We start from the raw sequence: 12493 nt of genomic DNA on the forward strand, positions 1-12493 counted from the left end.
CACACCAGCCCCACACCAGCCCCACACCAGCCCCACACCAGCTCCACACCAGCCCCACACCAGCCCCACACCAGCCCCACACCAGCCCCACACCAGCTCCACACCAGCCCCACACCAGCCCCACACCAGCCCCACACCAGCTCCACACCAGCCCCACACCAGCCCCACACCAGCTCCACACCAGCTCCACACCAGCTCCACACCAGTTCCACACCAGCCCCACACCAGCTCCACACCAGTTCCACACCAGCCCCACACCAGCCCCACACCAGCTCCACACCAGCTCCCACACCAGCCCCACACCAGCCCCACACCAGCCCCACACCAGCTCCACACCAGCCCCACACCAGCCCCACACCAGCTCCACACCAGCTCCACACCAGTTCCACACCAGCTCCACACCAGCTCCACACCAGCCCCACACCAGTTCCACCAGCCCCACACCAGCTCCACCAGCCCCACACCAGCCCCACACCAGCCCCACACCAGCTCCACCAGCCCCACACCAGCCCCACACCAGCTCCACACCAGCTCCACACCAGCCCCACACCAGCCCCACACCAGCTCCACACCAGCTCCACACCAGCCCCACACCAGCCCCACACCAGCTCCACACCAGCCCCACCAGCCCCACACCAGCTCCACACCAGTTCCACCAGCCCCACACCAGCCCCACACCAGCCCCACACCAGTTCCACCAGCCCCACACCAGCCCCACACCAGCCCCACACCAGCTCCACACCAGCTCCACCAGCCCCACACCAGTTCCACACCAGCCCCACACCAGCTCCACCAGCCCCACACCAGCCCCACACCAGCTCCACACCAGCTCCACACCAGCCCCACACCAGCCCCACACCAGCTCCACACCAGCTCCACCAGCCCCACACCAGCCCCACACCAGCCCCACACCAGCCCCACACCAGCTCCACACCAGCTCCACACCAGCCCCACACCAGCCCCACACCAGCTCCACACCAGCCCCACACCAGCCCCACACCAGCTCCACCAGCCCCACACCAGCTCCACACCAGCTCCACACCAGCTCCACACCAGCCCCACACCAGTTCCACCAGCCCCACACCAGCTCCACACCAGCTCCACACCAGCTCCACACCAGCCCCACACCAGCCCCACACCAGCTCCACACCAGCCCCACACCAGCCCCACACCAGCTCCACACCAGCCCCACACCAGCTCCACACCAGTTCCACACCAGCTCCACACCAGCTCCACACCAGCCCCACACCAGCTCCACACCAGCTCCACACCAGCCCCACACCAGCCCCACACCAGCTCCACACCAGCCCCACACCAGCCCCACACCAGCTCCACACCAGCCCCACACCAGCCCCACACCAGCTCCACACCAGCTCCACACCAGTTCCACACCAGCTCCACACCAGCTCCACACCAGCCCCACACCAGTTCCACCAGCCCCACACCAGCTCCACCAGCCCCACACCAGCCCCACACCAGCCCCACACCAGCTCCACCAGCCCCACACCAGCCCCACACCAGCTCCACACCAGCCCCACACCAGCTCCACACCAGCCCCACACCAGCTCCACACCAGCTCCACACCAGCCCCACACCAGCCCCACACCAGCTCCACACCAGCCCCACCAGCCCCACACCAGCTCCACACCAGTTCCACCAGCCCCACACCAGCCCCACACCAGCCCCACACCAGCCCCACACCAGTTCCACCAGCCCCACACCAGCCCCACACCAGCCCCACACCAGCTCCACACCAGCTCCACCAGCCCCACACCAGCTCCACACCAGCTCCACACCAGCCCCACACCAGTTCCACACCAGCCCCACACCAGCTCCACCAGCCCCACACCAGCCCCACACCAGCTCCACACCAGCTCCACACCAGCCCCACACCAGCCCCACACCAGCTCCACACCAGCCCCACACCAGCCCCACACCAGCTCCACCAGCCCCACACCAGCTCCACACCAGCTCCACACCAGCTCCACACCAGCCCCACACCAGTTCCACCAGCCCCACACCAGCTCCACACCAGCTCCACACCAGCTCCACACCAGCCCCACACCAGCTCCACACCAGTTCCACACCAGCCCCACACCAGCTCCACCAGCCCCACACCAGCTCCACACCAGCCCCACACCAGCTCCACACCAGCCCCACACCAGTTCCACCAGCCCCACACCAGCTCCACACCAGCCCCACACCAGCTCCACACCAGTTCCACCAGCCCCACACCAGCTCCACACCAGCCCCACACCAGCTCCACACCAGCACAAGACGTGCAGGGAGGGACAGGAGGGAGGAGGTGGTGATCACACGACTCAGATGTGGACACACAGGATTAAATACCACATTGTTTAAAATAGGGGAACACAGCAGGGGTGGATGTGGCTGTTGTGGTGGAAGAGTCAGCACGTCTTAGTACACTGTAGAAAATAGGAACACTGCAGACAATTCTGGCCAATGATCCAGAAGCTTAAAAACAGAGTACAGATGGATATTCGGAGCAGGTCAGGGCGTCAGAGTCGATAGAGAGAATATCGGGTTTGTGGATCTTTTCTAACCGTCATCAGAATCAGAATCAGAATCAGAAGAAGGTTTATTGCCATTGTTCATGTAATACACAGTATTACACAAACTAGGAATTTGTCGTGGTGTGCCGCTGCGACATTCAACATAACATTAGGCATCAACACCACACTAGAATAAGATAAATAAAATAAAATAAGACTTATATACAGTATTTACATAAATAGTGAGTGGTGAGAAATAGTGCAGGTCCATGAGGAGTAGTGTATTGTTTATGAGTCCAGCTGGCTGCTGTACATGGTGCTTAAGTGATAAGTCACTTGGTGTTCAGCAGCCTGATGGCAGAGGGGAAGAAGCTGTTAGTGTAGCGGGAGGTTCTGGTCCGAATGGACCGTAGTCTCCTGCCTGAGGGGAGGGGGGAAAACAGTCCGTGACCAGGGTGGGAAGGGTCGGCCGTGATCCGACCTGCACACCTCCGGGTCCTGGAGATATACAGGTCCTGGATGGATGGGAGCCTGCAGCCGATCACCTTCTCGGCAGCGCGCACGACGCGCTGCAGCCTCAGTCTGTCCCTGACGGTGGCACCAGCGAACCACACGGTGATGGAGGAGGTGAGGATGGACTCGATGATGGCCGTATAAAACTGCGCCAACATCCTGGGAGGCAGATTGAGCTTCCTCAGCTTCCGTAGGAAGAACATCCTTTGCTGGGCCTTCTTGATGAGGGAGCTGATGGTTGGCTCCCACTTAAGGTCCCGGGTGATGGTGGTGCCCAGGAAGCGGAAGGAGTCCGTGATGGTGACGGGGGAGTCCATAAGGGAAAGGGGGGGCAAAGGGGCTGTAACTTTCCTGAAGTCCACAATCATCTCCACAATCATCTCCACTGTCATCTCCACTGTCATCTTATTCATCCTCGGTGGCCATCCTAACCAGTAGGTGGCGCTAATGCACTCGAACACTGCCAGCCGCCATTAACCAGAGAGGAAGGAATGAAGAAGCAGAAGCAGAAGAAGAAGAACTGTATTCTGATTGGTCCATTGATCGGGCGCCAAAACATAGAGGCGGAAGCGTCTTAAACCCTACAGAAGAGAATTGTTTTTGTAATTGTGCCTTTTACCTTAGAAAAATAATCATTTCTACCAAATGGACTCACAGCCCTATCAGCCCATCCGGCCAGGGGTGGGAATGGAGGAGAACTTTCTGTCCATTGACGACATTCTCCTCTCTCACGAGAGACTCCCCGTCCGGACGGAGTGCGTTTTCCCTCGGCTGGGCTTCCTGGAGAAGTCGAGTGATTCCCAGGACATAGCTGAGGTCAGTGCTGGGAGAGGGACGGGAGTCATCCCGCAGTTAGTCCACCCTAACCCGAACCCTAGCCCTAACCCGCAGTTAGTCCACCCTAACCCGAACCCGCAGTTAGTCCACCCTAACCCGAACCCGCAGTTAGTCCACCCTAACCCGAAGTTAGTCCACCCTAACCCGAACCCTAGCCCACCGAGGCACAGTCACACCTGATGTGTGTTCACAGGTTTTTGGCGTAAGGTCACCACATTTCATTCGATGCTTTCTGTTGTGCAGTGTTGACACTAAAACTGAGAATAGAATATAGAAATGACACGCTTTCCTCTTTGCTGTTGCGTGTGCGTGCGTGCGTGCGTGCGTGTAGGGTACCAAGATGGAACTTCCCCTGTGGCTGTCTAAGGGCCTCTATGAGAGGAACAGGAAGGTTTTGTCCATTGAGCTACCAAAGGTGTACCGGGACGGGTGGAGGACCGTGTTCAACGCTGATCCGAACGTGGTGGACTTGCATAAGATGGGACCTTATTATTATGGTCTGGGATCCCAAATGCTGCACTTCGAAAACCCGGAGAACACCGAGATTGGACAGACGCTGCTTCAGGTGAGCATTATTTTTAATAAAATGGTGGGTTTAGTTTGAATGGATCTTTAGTCGTAGCACCGCCCCATCTCAGAGAGGCCCATCTCCAGGCCCATCTCAGAGAGGTCCATCTCCAGGCCCAGCTCCAGGCCCATCTCAGAGAGGCCCATCTCCAGGCCCATCTCAGAGAGGCCCATCTCCAGGCCCATCTCAGAGAGGCCCATCTCCAGGCCCATCTCAGAGAGGTCCATCTCCAGGCCCAGCTCCAGGCCCATCTCAGAGAGGCCCATCTCCAGGCCCATCTCAGAGAGGCCCATCTCCAGGCCCATCTCAGAGAGGCCCATCTCCAGGCCCATCTCAGAGAGGTCCATCTCCAGGCCCATCTCAGAGATGTCCATCTCCATGCCCAGCTCCAGGCCCATCTCAGAGAGGTCCATCTCCATGCCCAGCTCCAGGCCCATCTCAGAGAGGCCCAGCTCCATGCCCAGCTCCAGGCCCATCTCAGAGAGGCCCATCTCAGAGAGGCCCATCTCCATGCCCAGCTCCAGGCCCATCTCAGAGAGGCCCATCTCCATGCCCAGCTCCAGGCCCATCTCAGAGAGGCCCATCTCCATGCCCAGCTCCAGGCCCATCTCAGAGAGGTCCATCTCCAGGCCCATCTTTAGGCCCATCTCCAGGCCCAGCTCCAGGCCCATCTCAGAGAGGCCGTGGTGGATGGACATTGAAAAATGACAAAAAAACCCATCCTTTAAAGCTATTTTACCACCCTCCTGTAGTGGCTGCTGTGCAGTTTACATGTATGCTCACACAAATGTATTAAAGAACACATAGAAGGCACAAGTCAAAGTAAAGGTCCAATTATTTAACTCTTCGTTTTCACCACCAGGGGGCGGAATGACATTAGCCCCACCTGGGGCAGCTGGTCATCTAATCTCGTCTGACCGACACATTGATGCGTCTTTATAGTAGGCCAACTGTATTTTAAAGAGGTTTAATTTTCACTGCTGGATTACCTAAATCCCAAATTGTCGTCATGTTTGAAAATCAGAACGAAGTGCTGGGACTCCCCCCGGGGGCCTGAACACTGCAGGCACAAAAGACTGATTCCATGATCCCAGACCCTCTAACCCCCTGACCCTCTAACCCCCTGACCCTCTAACCCCCTGACCCTCTAACCCTCTAACCCTGACCCTCTAACCCTCTAACCCTGACCCTCTAACCCTCTAACCCCCTGACCCTCTAACCCTCTAACCCTGACCCTCTAACCCTCTAACCCTCTAACCCTGACCCCCTAACCCCCTAACCCTCTAACCCTCTAACCCTCTAACCCTGACCCTCTAACCCTCTAACCCTCTAACCCTGACCCCCTAACCCCCTAACCCTCTAACCCTCTAACCCTCTAACCCTAACCCTGACCCTCTAACCCTCTAACCCTGACCCTCTAACCCTCTAACCCTCTAACCCTCTAACCTTGACCCTCTAACCCTCTAACCCTGACCCCCTAACCCCCTAACCCTCTAACCCTAACCCTAACCCTCTAACCCTGACCCTCTAACCCTCTAACTCTGACCCTCTAACCCTCTAACCCTGACCCTCTAACCCCCTAACCCTGACCCTCTAACCCCCTAACCCTGACCCTCTAACCCTGACCCTCTAACCCTAACCCTCTAACCCTGACTCTCTAACCCTCTAACCCTCTAACCCTGACCCTCTAACCCCCTGACCCTCTAACCCTCTAACCCTGACCCTCTAACCCCCTGACCCTGACCCTCTAACCCCCTAACTCTGACCCTCTAACCCCCTAACCCTGACCCTCTAACCCTCTAACCCTAACCCTCTAACCCTGACTCTCTAACCCTCTAACCCCCTAACCCTGACCCTGACCCTCTAACCCCCTGACCCTCTAACCCTCTAACCCCCTAACCCTAACCCTCTAACCCTGACCCTCTAACCCCCTGACCCTGACCCTCTAACCCCCTAACCCTGACCCTCTAACCCTGACCCTTTAACCCCCTGACCCTGACCCTGACCCTCTAACCCCCTAACCCTCTAACCCTCTAAATGAAAGTTAGCTGAGTCTCATCTTAAACCAGTGCTTTTTTGATTTGTAAAGAAATTCTAAAGCGTTCCGTTTGTGCTGTGCTCCCTCTGGTTTCCTGAGAAAATGTCATTTCTTTGCTAGACGTTCATCGGGCGATTTCGACGGACCATGGACTGCTCTCAGAACGCCTACAACGAGGACACGTCGGTGCTGCTGGAGCGCCTCGACTCTTTGGAAAAGGCCCTCTTCAGCTCGGGCCAGAGTGGCCTGAATGGCTTCCAGAGCTGGGAGAAGGGGCGGGCCTCCCAGCTCACTGCTTCCACCTTGGTCCTCAACTACCGCAAAAGGAAGATCACCGAGGTGCAGAGCTGAGCCTTGGACCGCTGGGACCATCATGGTGGCAGGTCAGTGTAGGAGTGATCACAGCCTTTGCTGCTGACACCCCCCACCGGCGATCCGCGGGGTCGGCCATCAACACCACACGCTCGCCACATCTCCCCAGGCCTAACACGCCTCTACACCGGATACAAGATACACAATGCTGCTTTGTGTCTTTCTGACCTCAGCGTTGAAGTTCCCGAACAAGACACGAGACAATATCGTGGTGTGACTCCACGTGCAGCTGCTCGCATTCACGTTGGACTGTGTCCCACATTACACGGCTGACGGCACAAACCCACCTCGGAACAGCTCCTGTCCTGGAAATACTCGGTTTTCTAAGAGCTTTATGTGCAAAATTTCTGATGAAGACTTTTTCCTGCTGATGAAGAAAGACAACGAATGCTGAGCTATTGCGCAATCTTTTAACTGATGGTGTTTACTTATTGTGTATCTAATGAGTAAAACCTGCTCTGGTTCCCTGGGCCTCAGAACCCGCTCCTGCCACAGTAGAGGGCGGTAGCCCGTGGTGCTGCAGGGTTCCTGGCTCCAGCCCCACAAACCATCACCTTCAGAGCACCGCCCAGGTACCCTTGAGCAAGGCACTAAACCCACAAATATAGGGCCCTGTGCTGAACTGGGGCCCAATGCACGTGCATGGACACAAACAGGCTTTTTATTTCCCAGCAGCGATTAAAACGGGTCCAATCTCTGAATATGGGTCAGCAATAACAGGTTAGTGGGTGGGTTAGTGGGTGGGTTAGGGTTAGAGGGTGGGTTAGGGTTAGAGGGTGGGTTAGGGTTAGGGTTTGTGGGTGGGTTAGGGTTAGAGGGTGGGTTAGGGTTAGTGGGTGGGTTAGGGTTAGTGGGTGGGTGGGTTAGGGTTAGTGGGTGGGTTAGGGTTAGAGGGTGGGTTAGGGTTAGTTAGTGGGTGGGTTTGTGGGTGGGTTAGGGTTAGTGGGTGGGTTAGGGTGTGGGTTAGGGTTAGTGGGTGGGTTAGGGTTAGAGGGTGGGTTAGGGTTTGTGGGTGGGTTAGGGTTTGTGGGTGGGTTAGGGTTAGTGGGTGGGTTAGGGTTAGAGTTAGGGTTCGGCTCTTGCTGCTTCAGCTCTGGAGAACGCTCGAGTTGGTGGGCGTGGCTAAACCTGCCTGCACGTCTCTGCAGACGCTGCTACTACTGCTTTGCTTCCCCTCGTCTGGGGTCCCAGAGGCGAGCGTCCAGGATCCCATCTATGAGACACCGGGGCCGCCTCCGGCTTCTGTCTGCTGTCTCCGTCTCTGACCGTTGGTATTTGTGTTTAGGGTCAGGCTTAATTTTCTGTCCCAAACCAAATGTGGACGAGGCCCCCAGGCTCCGTCTTTCTTGCTGTCTTCCTCCATCGGGGGGCTATTGGGATCTGGATTTCAGGTTAACGCTGAAAAAGAGGAGGAAGAAAAACCTCCTCACTAGCGTTAATGCTGTGGGGAGGGTCCATCTTTGTCTGGGGGGGCAAACAAAGTCAAAATCAATCAAATGGAATTATCTAACGAGGTATCTACACCGGACTCTAACAAACTGAACACCAGTGGAAAATAAATGTGGAAATAAAGTACTGCAGGTCAAAGAAGGACGGGAGGAAGCTGTGGTCCTGCTGTGCTTCCCACTTCCTTCAGAAAGGAGAACAGGGAGTTCCGGGACCGTCGGGGACCAGCAAACAGCAGGGCTGAGAGGGCTGAAAGGTTCTTGGTTTTATAGGAACCTGTTGTCCACTGAGACAAGTGTCCTACTGTCATTTTTATTTGTCTTTTTCTGTCATTCGGAATTTCCAAAATAAAGTTCAAATATTGACCAAATGGCCCCGGCACTTATCTGGACTGGGACACCACCACCCGCCGCCACCATGTGGCCTCTCCCCTGCTGTGTACCCTAGGAGCCGAAAACTCGAGAGCAAGGAGCCGAACACTCAGAGCGGTTCCGAGGGTTTGATCACCAAAAATCCAACATCCTGGCTTAAATAGGTTTGGCAGGAACCAAGGAACCGGGGCCTGGCTGAGGAACCGGGGCCCGGCCGAGACCAATCTAGAGGCTGGATGGAGGGCTGGTCTCGTTCTACGCAGCACCAGGACGGTGGGCTGGAATGTCCCCAACCCTTCACCCAGACCCATTTCTCACCTTGGCCTCAAAGCCAGGTCCTGATCCTGAAAACCCCCCCTAGGGGCCCTGAGTGCCCAGGCAGATGTCCTCACCATTGCTAGTGAAATGGGTGAGTGTTGGCATTGTGTGCCGGGGGGGGGGGCGGGGGCTCTTGTCTTCTGCTGTTCTTTACGTTCGACTGTTCGAGGGGTTTATTCTGTGCTTTTTGCTTTGTTTTTGTATTCAATTAAAGAGGTTTCACCACCATGAGGCGTGATTGTGATTTATGTTAGAACGTCTTCATCATGTTTACGTTCCCCCCGATGAAGGAAGGATTCCCTCGAGCCTCAGAAGCACGGGTTCAGGCTCCGAATCCAGATAAAAGCTGCTTTCTGCTGCGTGACTCAAGGGGTGAATGAATAGACTGTTCTGCTGCTTCGCTCTTCCATTTACCGCCACGTTACCATGGAGACGCCTTTGTGAACACATATACGGAGTTCACATCAAGGTGCCATCGGATCATTGAAGTTGTTCTTTAAAACGTCACATGAAAATGGACAGAAATGTGCATGTAAACCCCCAAGTTGCTGAAGGGTTCATGAAGATTCTGAACCTGGATGAGCCTAATCCTGGATGAGCCTAACCCTAACCCTGGATGATCCTAACCCTGGATGAACCTAATCCTGGATGAGCCTAACCCTGGATGAACCTAACCCTAAACCTGGATGAACCTAAACCTGGATGAGCCTAACCCCTAACCCTGGATGAACCTAATCCTGGATGAGCCTAACCCTGGATGAACCTAACCCTAAACCTGGATGAGCCTAATCCTGGATGGACCTAACCCTAACCTTGGATGATCCTAACCCCTAACCCTGGATGAGCCTAATCCTGGATGAACCTAACCCTAACCTTGGATGAGCCTAACCCCTAACCCTGGATGAACCTAATCCTGGATGAGCCTAACCCTGGATGAACCTAACCCTAAACCTGGATGAACCTAACCCTAACCTTGGATGAGCCTAACCCCTAATCCTGGATGAGCCTAACCCTGGATGAACCTAACTCTAAACCTGGATGAACCTAACCCTAAACCTGGATGAACCTAAACCTGGATGAGCCTAATCCTGGATGAACCTAACCCTAACCCTGGATGAACCTAACCCTAACCCTGGATGAGCCTAACCCTAACCCTGGATGAACCTAACCCTAACCCTGGATGAGCCTAACCCTAACCCTGGATGAGCCTAATCCTGGATGAGCCTAACCCTAACCCTGGATGAGCCTAATCCTGGATGAACCTAACCCTAACCCTGGATGAGCCTAACCCTGGATGAGCCTCATCCTGGATCCTAACCCTAGGTCATGCTGTCTAACCCTAACCGTAGATGACAGCAGGCTGAAGTGAAGTGGGCCACATTTGTGCTTTTATTAACTAAGATCTGTGGAGGCCAAACCAGGCTTTTATTGTTTAGAAGTGGCTGTTGGAGGAGCTTTTTCATTTCGACGCCGAGACAGAACAAGTTGCATATTTGCTTTGGCAAAGGCATCCAGAAGCAGCTGTAGGTCCTCTTCTGAATGGGCCAGAAGGACTTGTTGCTACCATGTTGCAGACCAGGTGTGGCTGTACTTCTGGCCTTAGCCCTGAATCTGTTGGTGTCAGAGTGGACCGTCAGAGTCAAGCTTCTGACTCGTTTGGGCAGATGTTTTTCCCTGAGAGGTAAGGTTCCGTTTCATTTCCACCACCAACTGTGGTCGACATGTAGTCTCGGTACCTGCATGCATTTGTCTCAGTAGCCAATCTTAGAACCAGCCAAGGAGCTTGACAGTTCAGAGTGGAAGGCTTTGGTGAGGCCTCTGAAGACCATGGAAAGTGACTGATGTGGTTTCCAGCATTGTTCTTGCAGCCGGCGAGCTATGAAGATCATCTCCATCATACTCTTTTCTGGACGGAGACCACTTGGAGAAGGAGGAAGGACAGTTTAGGACAGGGCGAGGACGCCGATTGCTAAGAGCGCAGTAAGAGCTAAGAGATGAGGTGGTAATATCCACAGTCTGCACGTTGGCCACCCGCCTTCAGGATCTCTGGGATGCTGTCAGATCCACCAGTCGTGTTGTTTTCCATATTCCTCCTGCCGTCCTGCACCTCTGGTAACCTGGGTGGTGCTCCATGTCCTTCTTGAGGGGCGGTGGAGGCAGTTAGTCAAAGGCCTCCATCCCAGGAATTTTGTCCCTCAGCTTCATAGAGGTCTTTCCATCTGAGATCCATCAAGTCCTTGTCTTTCAGCGGCACCCGTCCATCCTTGGGTAGGGTCATACTTGTCCACCACTCGTGCTTCGGTTGCCTGACTCGGGATTGGGTTAGGGTGACCTTCGCTCTGGTATGGGCTGCTGTTTTTGTCTTGCCAGTGAAGATATTTAGCCATGCTAGAAGGCTCATCGAGCCCATCTTGGTGTCTATGGGGCTTTTACAGGAATCAGTGGTAATCAACTTTAGCATGTCTCAATGGTTCCTGGATATTTGGTTTGGCCGATTGGCGCTGAGACTCACCTGGGTCTGTTGTATCCAGTCACATTGGTGATTTGCCACCTCACGACGGACTCGACGGATTTGATCCGGGACTGGGGATTTGATCCAGGTCAGCATAGATCACATTGTCCTGTACGTTAGCATCAGCAGCTGTGGGCTTTTGGCTGCCAGAACGCATCAGGCGAATTGTCATTAGCCGTTCATTGATGCCCACTGGGAGTTGGAAAGGTGGCTGATAAGGGTGCTCTTATCAACAACACCCGCACCGTTAATCTTGGGGTCCATTAGTAAACTTTCATTTCAAGAAGAATGGGTATCCCCCTTCCTGTAGCTGCCCTTTGTTTCCGAGAGTGGAGCGATAATCACTCCAAATTCTCCTTCGCTCCCGAGTGATGATGGCTGTGTTTTGTTGTCCTGGAAGGTCCAATTATCCCAGGTTCTGAAGTAGAGGCACCCACCACCTGTGTGCCAGGTTGTGTCTACGAGCTGCCAAACTAACCCTAACCCGGTCCTGCTTGACATAACCCGGTAGATGGAGTCCCCGTCTTTTCTGCAGCCTTCATCTGCTTTCACAGCTGCTGTCGTGCTGCTCATCTTCTGCCCGCTGGACTCTTTGCTGGAGCTTTCTTCCATAGCTGGGACACAGGTGGATGAGTAGCAGGGCGTGTGCTCCGACCTTGGCCCGTGTGCTCCGACCTTGGCCCGTGTGCTCATCCCTGGGGCCCCCCGCTGCTGCCAGACGGCCACACCCTGACCTGGAACCACAACGTGTGACCACGAGAAAGACGTAGCTGGCCCAGACTAAATGGCCGACACACAGGAAGGCAAGAGCTTGCTTCATGGGGGCTTGAACTCATGGCTCCCTGCCTGCCTGTGGCGCCTGCCTGCTCCGCTCTTTGTCTTCATTTTCCACCTCATTTTTTATTTCTTTTGTATTTTCCATTCCCTCCTGTCCCACAGTGATCACACTGGTGTGTGATCCGGTGCCACGTGCTCTCTGTTTATCATCGGGGGGGGGGGGGTTTG

General features: G+C 55.2%; 1 protein-coding gene across 1 annotated transcript; it reads left to right on the plus strand.

The window, feature by feature from the left end:
- Nucleotides 1-3569: 3569 nt before the first annotated feature.
- Nucleotides 3570-7488, plus strand: gins3 (GINS complex subunit 3). The gene is made up of 3 exons (XM_029841607.1): nt 3570-3842; nt 4195-4428; nt 6590-7488. Exons 1-3 carry the CDS (start codon nt 3672-3674, stop codon nt 6818-6820), a joined length of 636 nt encoding a protein of 211 aa, XP_029697467.1. The 5' UTR covers nt 3570-3671; the 3' UTR covers nt 6821-7488.
- Nucleotides 7489-12493: the final 5005 nt, after the last annotated feature.

Source organism: Takifugu rubripes, chromosome 9, assembly GCF_901000725.2.
Source record: "Takifugu rubripes chromosome 9, fTakRub1.2, whole genome shotgun sequence".
In the NCBI taxonomy this organism is placed as follows: Eukaryota; Metazoa; Chordata; class Actinopteri; order Tetraodontiformes; family Tetraodontidae; genus Takifugu; species Takifugu rubripes.

Excerpts from the sequence above, each read along its gene's own strand:
- gins3 (XM_029841607.1), top strand. The coding sequence starts at position 3,672 with ATGGACTCACAGCCCTATCAGCCCATCCGGCCAGGGGTGGGAATGGAG. Across the intron at positions 3,843-4,194 it reads ATTCCCAGGACATAGCTGAG|GGTACCAAGATGGAACTTCC; the intron begins GTCAGTGCTGGG and ends GCGTGCGTGTAG. Across the intron at positions 4,429-6,589 it reads TTGGACAGACGCTGCTTCAG|ACGTTCATCGGGCGATTTCG; the intron begins GTGAGCATTATT and ends TTTCTTTGCTAG.